We start from the raw sequence: 15,931 nt of genomic DNA on the forward strand, positions 1-15,931 counted from the left end.
TGGGTCTTTAATCTAGATTTAAACTGCAAGAGTGTGTCTGCCTCCCGAACAATGTTAGGGCACAGAAGCTCTTTCATACACAGGTTTCAAACATAGTGAAACAAAATAATTATGAGATGGAGGAAAGGTTCGTGGAGCTGTGGCAACAGTACTCCTGCCTGTATGATGTGTCATCGAGGGACTACCACGACAGAACAAAGAAAGAAAAATGCTGGCGAACTATAGCGGAAGCGCTTCAGCAATGTTTACACTCTTGTTTTCGGAAGTCAGTCGCTAGTTCCGCCTTCTCGATGACATCTCGCGCGTCGTTAAAGACGGCACGTGATGAATGGTCGGGAAGCAACGTGTAGTCTGACATGTTTCTTGTCCACGACATGACAAGATTTTAGGAGTCAAAATAGTGTAATCTGACACAGTGACTATCGTGACCGACAAAAATATTGTGTAGTCTGAACCCGGCATTACTGTTTCCATAAGGTATAAATTATATCCAAATGAAGTTGCTGCTTCGAAAGCCCAGCAGATTATAAACTAAAATTATGATAATTATCAGGGGTGCCCAAACTTGTGCATAAAACTGTATATTAGGGATGGAAAGATTCACAGATTTGCTCGGTGCATCAGCATAAAAAGACTGTGACCAATGTTTCATATGTAGATTGATTTCTCCTCTCTAAACTGTTTCTTAAGCGCGTTCTCTCGTCATGAATATGACGAATCACAACATACGGAGACCCGAGGAAAAACTGGGATTAAAGTCAAAAACCTAACAAATCAATCGGGGCTAAAGCGGTTCCATAAACGACAAATTAAAATATTGTACTGTCAGGAGTGGGCGAGGCACGCGAGAGCAACGAGCGCTGCTGCGCGACAGAGCATAATCAAAAAGGAGCGCAATAATTCTGAGTAAAATATACATTTTGCTAAAATATTTGTTGTTGGACATTAAATGTGTCTTTTGTGGAATTGTAATACTGCTATCATAAACATGCACTTATATGTAGATATAAGTGCATTTTTATGATAGCAGTAACTGTAAAGGGACTATTGTAATAGGTAAATCAAATGTAAGCTAGTACAGAACTAATATAAGCTCAAATGAGTTAATGTGTTTCTTATAGCAGTTAAAATAGTAATTTTCTTTATTTATTTTAATTTTTAATTCAGTGAGTTTAACTTTTAATTTAGGTATTTTAATGCTTTAAAGAGCAATTTTAGATTGTAATGTTCTAATGTTCTGCTATCTGTTCTGCAAACTATAAAAGGTACAGCTGTCATAAAACCAGGTTACCATAGACCAGGTTAGTTTCCCAGCATAAGTTGCCACAGTGACTAAGCTTGATCTAGGCCTATGTTAAATTTACTTGATGGAACCAAATCATTTGACAATGAGTCAGACTAACTGAAATAAGCCTGGCTTATTTGGTTAACTTGTTTTATGAAACAGGCCTCGAGGCATTAAAATTGATCTCCATTGCATCGTATTGCATCGAATTGCATTGTGTTGAATCGAATCGAATCAAAATCGGATCGCACTGCATCGTAATAGGGGGGAATCTTATCGCATCGGTAGCTGCTTTATATGTATCTTTAATGTATCGTATCATTGGCTATGCATCGAGATGCATATCGTATCGGCCTGAGTCATGAGATGCACATCCCTACTGTATATACATCAATATCACAATATTTAGTAGTAAAATGTTTGCCTACGTATATGTTTTACACATTAATATAAAAATCATTTCATCAAGGATTTTAATACATGCACGGCATTGCAAAAAGTCCACACACAGACATTCACGAACATCATTGAATCAGTAAGTTTTGAATCAATTCAGTGAAATGACTCGCTTTGATTCATAAAAATATCACGAATCAGCTTGAATCTAAATGAGACGCTATAAAAACTATTAAACGGTGCTGTAACAGATGTCGAGCTGTTTCAAGAAATGTTAGCAAACTACTAGTGATAAAGTTATTGACAGGCAGAGATTGGCCTACAAAAAAATGTGTAGGCCAACCTTCAAGTTCTTTGCTGGAGTGTGTTTTCTCACAATACCTATATCAGGTATAGGGACATTCTATGTGGTATTCCCAAAGAAAATCTTGACGGTTAAGGCTCTCAGACCCTCAAGTTGCATGCGAGACAAGGAACCATCACAAAGCTAGTCTAATAAAATATAAATAATCTTTGGAAAAGCGTAATTAAAACCATTGCAGCATTCACTACGTGGCTTTATTAGCTCCATCACATTTGATATCTCCAGCAGAAATCACAAGCACTATATATCATCAGTTTTCAATATGTCCTCCAGCCCTGCAGGGGACTTCGGTTGAAAAGCCGGTTGCATGGGCCTTCTGCTAATTTGAAACAGTTTCTCAGCAGGCTTCTAAAGACTAAAGCTGTGATTTTAGCCGGGCGCTGTTTACATGCAGCTACAATCATACAGAGCGCCCGCTGTGCTGCAAACAGGGACCGCTGTTCAGTAACTCATCCCTGCTCCTGTGTCTATTTCTCTGTTTCTCTCTTCCTGTCTTTCTGTGCTAAGGGGCAATCATATATTATTTACAGTCTGTCCACTACTGCACACAGCAGGACATATACAATATGTCTAGACACGAGCAGCTCAAGTGCTCTAGTTTCACGGATTTTCAGAAATAGTTTGTTTACATCAGTTTTTGTGCTTTAGAGTCGATGTGAAATCAGCATTGACCCAATTTACTTGACTTGAAAATAAGGATGCTTCCCATGAAGTATTTATTTTAAGGAGAAGTTTACTAACTCCTTAGATCATCCATGATGTAGATGAGTTTGTTTCTTCATCAAAACAGATTTGGAGAAATTTAGCATTACATAATTATAGTAATGCGTTACATTTATATAGCGCTTTTCTAGGCACTCAAAACACTTTACATTGTGAGGGGGGGATCTCCTCGTCCACCACCAGTGTGCAGCATCCACCTGGATGATGCGACGGCAGCCATAGTGCGCCAGAACGCCCACCACACACTAGCTTATTGGTGGAGAGGAGACAGAGTGATGAAGCCAATCAGTAGATATGGGGATTGTTAGGAGGCCATGATGATCAGAGGCCAATGGGCAAATTTGGCCAGGATGCCGAGGTCACACCTCTACTCTTTTCGAAAGACATCCTGGGATTTTTAATGACCACAGAGAGTCAGGACCTCGGTTTGGCGACCGTTTGCAGTGGGCGATCAGTCTTGGGCTACAGGGTGATATGGCTGCTGCATACATCACTTGCTCACCAATAGATCCTCTGCAGTGAATGGGTGCCGTCAGAATGAGAGTCCAAACAGCTGATTAAAAACAACACAGCAATCCACAAAGTAATCCACACAACTCCAGTCCATCAGTTAATGTCTTGTGAAGTGAAAAGCTCCTTGTTTATAAGAAATAAATCAATCATTAAGACATTTTGAACTTTAAAACTTTGCTGCTAAAATGCAAGTCCATAATATCACTTACTCCAGTGAAATCTCTTCTGAATGAGGAGAGAAATATGCAAAGATCAAGCAAGTGCAAACAGTCCAAAACAATTCTAAACAAATATATCGGTGGATTTTGATGACTTTTTTTTTTCACTGGAGGAAGCGTTATTATGGATTATGGACTAATAGACATTAATTGATGGACTGGAGTTGTGTGGATTACTTGAGGACTATTTTGATGTTTTTATCATCTGTTTGGACACTCATTCTGACGGCACCCATTTACTGCAGAGGATCAATTGAGGAGCAAGTGATGTAAAGATGAATTTATCCAAATCATTTCCAAAGAAGAAACAATCTCATCTATATCTTGGATGGCCTGGGAGTGAGCAAATTTTCAGCAAATTTTCATTTTGGATGAACTTCTCCTTTCAGGACGAAAGGCTACATACAGTACTTGTGTTTATCATAGCTCTTCATAACTATCATAACTCTTTCTGTCATATAAGAAAAGATTTTTATTTTTGTGTAAAATTCATCCAGATCCTCAGTATGGCATAATGGGTTTCCAAAGGTCTGCCAGATAAGTTTCTACATTTGAGCCCTGAGCAAATCAGTGCTTAGTCATGAATGAGTAACTGTGGATGTCAAAACACTGGCTAACTGACGAACACAGAATACAATAAAACCCTGCAGGCATCCTGAAGGTCATCGAAATGTTGCAGGTCCGTGCCCTTGGGGCAACAAGTTTCCTCTGCATCCTGTGAAATCCCCCAAAATCAGGAGTTGTGTGTGACTAATAATTTGCTATATTGAGTTTTAACTCAAGGTAGTTTAAATAAATAATAATAAAAAACAAAATATTTGCATAAATTGTGTCCTAGTCAGTATTATGATATTGTGAAATATTATTACAAGTTTTCTATTTTAAAATATATTCTTGTGATGCAGAGCTGAATTTTCAGTTTCATTACCCCAGTGTCACATGATCCTTCAGAAATCTTTATAATATGCTGATTTGCTGGTCAAAAACATTTATTATTATTATTATTATTACTATTATTATTGTTGTTGTTAAACCAGTTGTGCTGCTTAATTTATTTTTAGAAACCATAATACTTTTTTTCATAATTCTCTTTTTTCTCAGAATTTTAAATATAAATCTTTTGTAATATTATAACTCTATTTACTGTCACTTTTGATCAATTTAATGCATCCTTAATGAATAAAAGAATATATATATTAAAAAAACTTTTAAATTGTAGTGTACATATTCCCCTAATTTAAATTCAGTACTAAAATTAAAAACAATAAACACAGTCCTCTGCAAATTTTAATTATGCTGCACAACCGCTAAATGTGCACAGTGTTTTCAAGAAAATTGTTATTGATTATATATTAATGTTTGGCTTCATTTTTAAGGGTTTAGGGTAAATTTTGACTGATAACATTTTCTACAATGGCACATAAAATACAGTATTAGTTAATTAAATAGTTTCTTTTTTTAGATAGCCTTACTGTCGTTTGTGTTTTTTTTTTTTTTTTTTTTTTCAGATCCTTAATAAGGGATAGTTTATAATGGATTATTAAAATTAATGAGAAATTATAAACCGATAGTTCTAGTCATGGATGATGTTTGGTCAATCTTTTCTTAATTAAATATCTTAAAATGATATTGCTTAAAACAACTAAAGCATTACAGTATCATAAAAATGTACTTATATAGACCACTCCCAACCATTTTCACAGAATCTGCCAATTTCCTACCCCGTGATTCATAATCTTTTTAGGACATTCATGTCTCTCCATTGAGATCACCTTATTCGAAAGCATGCTTTTAGCTATGAAATGAAACCAGGCATGATGGGAATCTCTATTAAAACACTAAAGCTGTTTGTGTGTGCACTAAGGGATATAGTTCCAGCACTCCATAACACACATTATCTCCTGTGCAGCAGTTTGGCGCCAGTATATCATGACAATGAAGAGCATTGCCTCACCTCCTCACTTATATGTCTACTTCAAAGGATCTGCTTTTGTGCCAGCCATGTCGATGAAAATGTAACCCCCTCAGATCTAGACTATTTACAGTAAATTCCTCCAAAATGCAAGACTCATGTTACGGTTACACGGAATGACGAACGGCTGCTGGAATCGGATGTATTCCTTCCTTCGATCCTCGTATTCTACAAATGACTAAAAGGGGATTTGTGTTCTTAAATATACCAAATATTTGCATTTAAAGTGAAGGAAAGTGCTAGAAGAATATTTTGGGCTAGATTTATGTGCTTGAATCAACTGACTAAACTGTTATGAAAAATGAAAGGGTGATTTTTAGGACTGACCAGTACTTATGGCTGTTTTGATGAATGAGGGAATAAAAATATGAGGCTGGACTAACACACAGTTGTAGCTGTTGCTTGCTGCACATTTTAAAAACAAATGAAGACATTGGCACAGATAAAGACAGACATTTGAAGGTTGCTTGAATACTGAGGTTTGTTTCCTAGCTATTAACAAACTTACTTTACAGCATGCTCAAATGGATCTTAATTAGGGTTGGAACCTTTAGGAAAAATAACCATGGTTTAAAAAAAACAAAAAAAACATGGTTACTATATTTAAACCATGGTAAATTAACCATGGTTTTGCTACACTGACCATAGTTTAGTCATATTTGTAGTAAAAATGTTGTTATACAACTGGTAATCAATACACCAAAAAACATGGTTACTACACATTTACTATAATAAAGTGTAAGGGATATAACTGGGCATGGGGGCAAAAAATCCACCAAAGCAACAAAAATGCCCCTCAAATTTAAGGTAAAGGAGCAAAAAATGCCCCTGCACAATCAAACAAATATATTACAACTGCCCCGTTTAAAGTGAAATGTGAAAATGAAATTTAAAGTGTCGGTTGTGGCATAGAATTTTCGATCTCAGTTTGCTTCACATTTCTTTGCACGTATTTTTTTGCAGTGTTGAGCATTCTAACCAATCACGCACATTTCTGTTGAGTTTATGAATGCAGTGGCCAATCAGAAGCGTTCCGATTAGTCATCGACCGAATTCGCTCACAGACTGAAGACTGTACTCAGTGTTTCCGAGTCTGGCTACTATAAAGGGATACTTCACCCAAAAATGCAAATTCTGTCATTAATGACTCACCCTCGTGTCGTTCCAAATCCGTAAGACCTTCATTCATCTTCTGAACACGAATTAAGATATTTTTGATTAAATCTGAGAGCTCTCAGGCCCTCCATAGACAGCAACACAACTGCAATGTTCCCAGGTCCAGAAACGTCGCAAGGACATCGGTAAAATAATCCATGTGACATCAGTGGTTCAACCGTAATTTTATGAAGCTACGAGAATACTTTTTGTGCGCAAAGAAAACAAAAATAACGGCTTTATTCAACAATTCTTCTCCTCCTCATCCCGTCTGCAGCGGTGCACCACCATTATGGAAAGAGCATCAGGACGTATGCGCTTGCTTCTGATTCATGTAAACGGCGTTGTTTACATGAACCGGAAGCAAGTGCATGCATCCTGATACTCTTTCCATAACGGTGGTGCACCACTGCAGACGGAATTTGACAGTATTTTCATTTTTAGGTGAACTAACCCTTTAACACTGTTGCCGCAGGTTGTTTTTCATGTCCGCTGGTTAAAGCGACTCCACTAGCGTGTTATTTAGCCCCTGGTATGTGAATTTTAATAGGGGCTAAATAACACGCTAGTGGAGTCGCTTTAACCAGCGGACATGAAAAACAACCTGCGGCAACAGTGTTAAAGGGTTAGTTCACCTAAAAATGAAAATACTGTCAAATTCCGTCTGCAGTGGTGCACCACCGTTATGGAAAGAGTATCAGGATGCATGCACTTGCTTCCGGTTCATGTAAACAACGCCGTTTACATGAATCAGAAGCAAGCGCATACGTCCTGATGCTCTTTCCATAATGGTGGTGCACCGCTGCAGACGGGATGAGGAGGAGAAGAATTGTTGAATAAAGCCGTTATTTTTGTTTTCTTTGCGCACAAAAAGTATTCTCGTAGCTTCATAAAATTACGGTTGAACCACTGATGTCACATGGATTATTTTACCGATGTCCTTGCGACGTTTCTGGACCTGGGAACATTGCAGTTGTGTTGCTGTCTATGGAGGGCCTGAGAGCTCTCAGATTTAATCAAAAATATCTTAATTCGTGTTCAGAAGATGAATGAAGGTCTTACGGATTTGGAACGACACGAGGGTGAGTCATTAATGACAGAATTTGCATTTTTGGGTGAAGTATCCCTTTATAGTAGCCAGACTCGGAAACACTGAGTACAGTCTTCAGTCTGTGAGCGAATTCGGTCGATGACTAATCGGAACGCTTCTGATTGGCCACTGCATTCATAAACTCAACAGAAATGTGCGTGATTGGTTAGAATGCTCAACACTGCAAAAAAATACGTGCAAAGAAATGTGAAGCAAACTGAGATCGAAAATTCTATGCCACAACCGACACTTTAAATTTCATTTTCACATTTCACTTTAAACGGGGCAGTTGTAATATATTTGTTTGATTGTGCAGGGGCATTTTTTGCTTCTTTACCTTAAATTTGAGGGGCATTTTTGTTGCTTTGGTGGATTTTTTGCCCCCATGCCCAGTTATATCCCTTACACTTTATTATAGTAAATGTGTAGTAACCATGTTTTTTGGTGTATTGATTACCATTTGTATAACCACAGTTTTACTACAAATATGATTAAACTATGGTCAGTGTAGCAAAACCATGGTTAATTTACCATGGTTTAACTATAGTAACCATGTTTTGTTTTGTTTTTTTAAACCATGGTTATTTTTCCTAAAGGTAATTAAGATATTTTTGATTAAATCTGAGAGCTCTCAGGCCCTCCATAGACAGCAACACAACTGCAATGTTCCCAGGTCCAGAAACGTCGCAAGGACATCGGTAAAATAATCCATGTGACATCAGTGGTTCAACCGTAATTTTATGAAGCTACGAGAATACTTTTTGTGCGCAAAGAAAACAAAAATAACGGCTTTATTCAACAATTCTTCTCCTCCTCATCCCGTCTGCAGCGGTGCACCACCATTATGGAAAGAGCATCAGGACGTATGCGCTTGCTTCTGATTCATGTAAACGGCGTTGTTTACATGAACCGGAAGCAAGTGCATGCATCCTGATACTCTTTCCATAACGGTGGTGCACCACTGCAGACGGAATTTGACAGTATTTTCATTTTTAGGTGAACTAACCCTTTAACACTGTTGCCGCAGGTTGTTTTTCATGTCCGCTGGTTAAAGCGACTCCACTAGCGTGTTATTTAGCCCCTGGTATGTGAATTTTAATAGGGGAACCTAGTGCTGGGCAGTATGACCAAAAATTTATATCACTGTATTTTTCAAAATTATACCGGTTTCACGGTACATGACGGTATTTTTTTTTTCATGCATGACCGGGTGTTAACCATATTTTCTACTGATTAAGAGAGGAAATACTGCAGTATATTGACTTAGAATGCCCTATTTTACTGTCATGATGAGTGAATATTGTCAAAAAATAGCACACTATATAGTGACTAAACACGACCCCTTTTAATACGTTAACCAGGAGTCACTCTCATTTATAATCACGGCATCGTCTGATAAAATCAACATGCATCTACACTAAAGAGCAGCTATGCGGTTGTTTTGGCTATATTACTTTTTTGTCTCATGCAGCGCACTGCCTGCGTCTGAGTAACGAACTAAAAAAAAACAACAAACAAAAAAGTGCATGTGATATTAACAGACGAACTACGCTCATATTTATAATTCCAAACAATCAGTAATCGACAGGTGCTAGGAAACGCTGTTTTGTACTCATTTATTGACGAGTCGGCTGCGGTGCGATGTTTCCTGTCGGCTCAATTTTTGAGTGGACTTTGCTGTTCCGATTCGCATGAACGGTATATGAGTGGAGCGACTGTGCGGAGCGGGATAATATGCAGAGTGTCACACCACGTGAAAGTGAAACCTGAGTGGTGAACTAATTTTCGGCAGCCGAAATTTCGGGTGCATCTCTAATTATTGGCGACATCAGAAATGGATATTATATAATAGATGCTCTTTTGAACATTTTAGCAATTTAAAAATATTAAAAAAGGATTTTTTTACACGGCACCCCTGCTCGACAGATGGCACTCCGGTTGGGAAACACTGGTTTAAGCGACATACACCGGTATTGCGGTATTTTAAAAATTCATATCATAACAAAAATAAACACCGGTATTCGGTATGAACCGGTATACCGCCCAGCACTAGGGAACCCCACCAAAAACGTGTATTTTACCCCCCCGAATGTGTTTTTTTTACTGGGGGACCCCCTCCTCGAAATGCAACTGGACTAGTTTTGGGCCCTGAGCTCCATGTTTTTGGAATGTCGTTTTGCACACGAAAGACACGTCAATCAAACACGTCCGTCTGTGGCGTGTATTTGTTTACATGTAAAAAGCAATGGGAAAGTACCGCAGTGAAATAGAAAAAAATGCGTTCTGTGTGAAAAGGCCACTGACATTTTTTTTTATTTTATTTTTTTGTTGGTAGTACTATTCGTGCTAGACTGAGGTCATTGATGGTTTAATAATCTTTGCTTGTTTTATATCATTTATTCGCTTTTTGAATAACCGTTTTGTTTTTCATGCTGCAAATTATAAGAGCTACAGAAAAGAATGCAACTCTTCAGATGAATCCTGAATTCTGGCTCCTTCATCTGGATGTCTTATCTGTTCAGTTGGAGCGTTTCTTATCTCTCTTTCTTTTTCAGTTCCCATATTGGTTGAGGGTCTGGACCACTAAAAATAGTGGGGCAGAGTGACATTGATAATCTCTGGTAATGGCATGTTACAGACTTGTCTTTCTGCTGGAAACCAGCTAAATCACTTTAGTCATCTGCTGCTGACAGTGAGCTGCAGTTATGCCCCAAGAGTGTCATCTCTGGATTTCAGTTAGATATTAAAGAAAAGAAAAAAAAAATCCCACATTTCAAAAGTTGGAGTTTGAGTAGTTTGAAGGGTCTGTGTTTTGTAGGGAGAAAGATCTTCAGTGGATGCGTCCTTTGGAAATATTCTTCTTGCTTCTTGATATTGATTTCATTTGAAATTTTACAGTTGCAAAAAATAAGCTGGCCACCAATTCTCAAATATACTGCATCTAAAACATAGATGAAACAAAAAATTAATCACAATAGAGAAATACTTTAATGTTTCTTTTTACTTTTACTTATAATTTATTTTTAAGAATATACTGTAGTTGATCCCAATTTTTTTTCCTAAATTAAATTTGCACTAATTGTATTTATTTATTTATTTAGATTATGTGTGAGATATATATGTAAATCATACATATTTGTTGATGGTCTTTTTGTTTATTTGGCACTAATTTTAATTGCTTATTTATTTTTAACATTATGTACAAGACATATCAAACATGCAGAGGCTGAGATACAGAACATGTGTGATTAAAAGCACACAAATCTCATGCAATCCCACTGTGCTCAATCTTTGATCTCCGTCTCTCTCTGTAGGCTTACATCAGCGCCAAACACGAGGGAGACAAGGTGATCGTCTTCGAGAGGGCCAACGTCATCTTCATCTTCAACTTCCACGCAACCAACAGCTACAGCAACTACAGAGTGGCAGTGGGGCCGCCGGGGAAGTATCCTTAAACCTTTGTAGACGCTCCGTCTGATGACAGCTTCATAATGCTGCTCTCAAAGGTTTGATATCTGTCTCGGAGAAAAGCAGTGTTGTTATTAACTACAACAAAATCTAAAACTATTAAAAATAGTTTGCGTTAATTGAAATAAAGCTGAAATAAATAAAATAAGAAATATTAGATGAAAAACTTATTTCAGTTGGTTACCAAGGCAGCATTTCTATTTTTTTTTTTTTAAGTTTAAATTGAAGTACTAAAATTGATAAAACTGAAATAAAAATAAAAATAAATAGAAGTCTAAAAAATAATAAAAATGGCAAAGTACATACCAAAATTACTAAAACTTAGACTAAAATTAAAAATACTGAAAATATAAAAATAAAACCAAAATAGTAATGCATACGTACTACAACAAAACATAAACAATAACAAAACATGAGTTGAAAAATCTTTTATTTTTCTGATTGTATTTTTCACTTTGATTCAAATTATTCAAAAAGGGATTCACGTGATCTTTGTTATTGCATGCAAAGAAGGCAAACCAAAAAAAACATTTAATTCAATGGATATTTTACTGTTACAAAAATAAGCAGATTTGGGCCAGAAATACACCACAATGTTGCAGCTAATACCCTAAATAATAATTATGATAATAATAAAGAACTATAATAATAATCATGTTGTAATAATAATAATGTATTCATTCCCAATATGTATTATTGTTATTATTATTATTTTATTTTTTTAATTACACCACTGTATTGCGGATAAATAATAATTATGATAATAATAAATAACTGTAATAATAATCCTCCTGTAATAATATTAATAATAATAATGTAATTAGTCCCAATGTGTATTATTATTATTATTATTATTATTTTTATTATTATTACACCACGGTATTGCAGCTAATACCCTAAATAATAATTATGATAATAATAAATAACAGCATGCGGGTGAGCAAATGATGACAGAATCCTCATTGAAGAGTGTGATTGTGTACAACAGGTTTAGCTGCGTCGGTGTCGCTGTGAAGCTGCAGGAAGTGCTGAAGGAGAACCCAGCTTTCAGATGCAAACAGCTGAGAAGCTGCAGAAATAGCTGTCATTATGAGCGCGAGAGGTAAACACGCGTTACAGTGTGTGTGTGTAGCTAATACCCTAAATAATAATTATGATAATAATAAATAACGGTAATAATAATGTTGTAATAATAATAATAATGTAATCGTTCCCAATATTTATTATTATTATTAGTAGTAATAGTAGTAGTAGTAGTATTGTTGTTGTTGTTATACCACTGTATTGCAGCTAATACCCTGGCCTAAATAATAATAATAATAATAATAATAATAATAATAATAATAGTGTGTGTCTGTAAGGTAACCGTGCTTGAAAGATGAGAGTCGAAGCAGAGCGTCCAATTAGAGCAGAAGACAGATGAAAGTGCCACTCTGTGTCAGAAGAGGTAAACAAGTCTGACCCAACGAGTCCAGAGTGCTTTTTCATTAAACCCCAACCATCTCACACACATATAGCTGTGCGTTTGCATCCATATTTCTCTCTGTTATCAGTCAGTCGTCTGTTAGATGGTATCAGATGGGTCAGGTAAAGTCATAATAACACACTGTATCTCTAGATATGTGAGAGTGGAATGGGCTTGTGTGTTTTTGGTGTGTTCAGGGAGCTTCAGTGGACCGGTTTTCAGTTTTACACCTCAGATGCGTCTCCTTGTGATTGTGTCTCTGATTTTTATATATAGTGCAGTTAATTTATTATACAGCTTTGATTTGGGCCGCAAATACACCACTATATTGCTCCTTAATAATATTACATTTGAAAAATGTAAAATGTTACATACTGCAAACATGACAATTTAAATTTTTTGTTGAATTGCTATTGAATGGTGTTTAACATGATCTTTGTGACCACAAGATCAGAATATTTAATTGGATATTTTACTGTTGCACAAATAATCTGATTTGGTTCTCAAATATGCCTCATTATCACAGCAAAAAAATTGACTACTACTACTACTAATAATAATTTATTATTATTATTATTGCAACATTAGTAAATCCTTAACACTGTAGTTATTCCCAAAGGTTTGTATTTAACCAAATATGTTTATTAAATAAATAAATTATTAATAATTAAATCATATTATCATATTATTAATAATAAATTATATTTTTTTTTTTCTCCTTTTTAATGTCTATTATGTATTATATTTTATTTAATTTTTCCCATCTTTTAATTTATCTTTTATTTATGATCTTTTATTAATCACTCACTTTCCATGATTACATGATCTTTGTTATTAAATGCAAATCAGACAAACTAAAATATAATTTTTTTGTTGGACTTTTTACTGTTACAAAAATAAGCATATTTTGGCCAGCAATACACCACTATATTGCAGCTAATACCTTTAATAATAATAATAATAATAATAATAATAATTATTATTATTATTATTATTACTATTATTATTATTATTATTATTATTCCCAGTATTTATATATTTATTTATTTATTTAAATATGTATTAGGCTAAATAAAAAAATCATGATTTAATAATGTTTTCTATGTTATTATAAATAGCTTAATTTCTCTTGTTTTAATGTCTGTTCATGTGACCATGAATCATTTCACTTGTTGATCAAAATTTGATTTGACAATTGTAATCTTACCGCAACCATAATATTTCATAATTCCAGTCAAACTCCCATGGCATTTGTGTCACTTAATTTTTGTCATTGCTTTGTGATATTAGGCAAACCTGAGAAGGTACTGTACTTTTACAGATGTTCAGCTTATATTTACGCTTATATACACTTATATTCAATACCACGTGTTAAATGGGCCAAAATTCGTTTTTTTTGACCGTTTACACATTAAAATACACTTTGACATGAGCTCCCGCCTCATCAGATGACAGCTGCAAAAGCCATATTTCTGTGAAATTTTACTACAGGTAAAACCCAAAACAAAAAAAGCTTCAGGGAGGCGGACATGGTCATGAATTTGGATTCTAGAGAGTGAGACAAAGCACTTTGACGTCTTAAAAAGTCTCTCCCATGTCCTTTCAGCGGGAAGAGCATCAGTTTTGTTCCTCCGACTTTTTCTCTCTTTTCAAAAAAAGAAGACAGAGTTTCCCCTGAGTTAAGCACTCCACCACAAACATCAGCCATTAAAATTCTGTCGACATCAGCTTTCGACAGCAGCTCAAACCTTCGATGCTTTGGTTTTTTTCCTCTCATTCTTTGGTTCTCTGCTCTCGATGGGCACGCTCTTCAGGTGCTTCTCTCCATTCAGAAGATGGAGTATTGTAAATCCCAGTTGGGTATCATCATGAAAGCACATCCTGTCAGGCCTGATGTGTCTCAGATACGCTGCGTGCCAACAGGCGTCTGTGATTGTGTCAGGTCATCATTCTCATATTATCTGTCAGGGGCATTTACCTGAACGCCATTCTAAATAATTCAAGCATATCAGCAATCCTCCTTGAATCTGTAACAGGCTTGTCCTCGGGCAAAACAGCAGCAGGCTTTACAGCTCAAAGATGCTTGATGACTTTATACAAAAAAAATGCGTAATGAGTGTGATAAAGGAGGGAAATGCATATTGACATGTGAGGCAGAACACAGGGGGATCTCATGGGAATGATTTCTGCTGTTGAAGATGAAAGCGTTGTAAGGAGGGTCAGTGTGTCATACAGCATGTTATGGTTATGTATATAGTTTCTTGAAGAGCAAATCATAAATACCTACTATATTTGCATTGAGCAGTTTTCCACTTCTGATCTCATTTAAAATCATTGTAGAAGCTGGAAATCAGAACCATTAAAAATGTAGGATTTACTTATTTATTACTTGTATACTTACACACACTGCCATTTAGAGGTTTGGGGTTAGTGAGTTACAGTTACTATTATTATTGCAAGTTTTCTATTTTAATGTATTTTGAAATGTATTTTATTTTTGCAATGGCAAAACTTATTCAGCCTCATTACTTTAGTCTTCAGTGTCACATGATCCTTCAGAAATCATTTTAATATGATGATTTGCTGCTCATTTCTTATTTTTATCAATGGTGAAAACAGCTGTGCTTAATATTTTTGTGGAAACCATGATACATTTATTCAAGGTTCTTGAATAGAAAGTTTAACTGAACAGCATTTATTTAAAAATGGGGGGGGAAATGTCTTCACTGTCACTAAAATGGATGTGTTATTCCTTTGTAAAAAATATTAATTTAAAGGGACAGTTCACACAAAAAAGAAAATTCTGTTATCATTGACTCTCATGTTGTTCCAAACCAGCATGGGCGACATTAGGGCCCCCCCCCCCCTCAATTGTTAGTCATGGAATCCCTGATGTCGGCCCCAATGCAATTGGAGCGCTTAACAAAACGCTAAATACCCTCAACGTGTTTTTGCAGCGTTGATCAGTGTTACCAATCACAGGTATCTGTTGATTTCTTGAACGCAATGGCCAATCAGAAACGTTTTGTCAGAATTCACTCACCGCTGAAAGCGCCGCAGTTTTTAAGTGCAGTTTTGCACGCTCGTGAATAATCTCATGACTAAGTGCAGACACGATGTAAATAAGAGATTCTTTGTGTAGTTTAGAGAGCTTCATTGATTATAACAGAACTTTGTAAGATCGCGATGAACGAAGACGAGTGACGCTTTTTAGTGATAAAGGGAACGTGCTTTGCACACTTTCTAGGGTATAATCCATTCAGAATTTGTATGAAATTTTAA

General features: G+C 35.9%; 1 protein-coding gene across 1 annotated transcript in view; it reads left to right on the forward strand.

The window, feature by feature from the left end:
* Nucleotides 1-15,931, forward strand: part of LOC107752276 (1,4-alpha-glucan-branching enzyme-like) — a 192,494-nt gene that overhangs the window by 151,658 nt on the left and 24,905 nt on the right. Inside the window, exon 14 of the mRNA XM_016568208.1 lies at nt 11,031-11,161. Within this exon, the coding sequence (XP_016423694.1) occupies nt 11,031-11,161 (131 nt within the window). The remainder of the gene's footprint in view (nt 1-11,030; nt 11,162-15,931) is intronic.

This window comes from Sinocyclocheilus rhinocerous, unplaced genomic scaffold (assembly GCF_001515625.1).
Source record: "Sinocyclocheilus rhinocerous isolate Xijiao unplaced genomic scaffold, SAMN03320098_v1.1 scaffold1012, whole genome shotgun sequence".
Classification (NCBI taxonomy): domain Eukaryota; kingdom Metazoa; phylum Chordata; class Actinopteri; order Cypriniformes; family Cyprinidae; genus Sinocyclocheilus; species Sinocyclocheilus rhinocerous.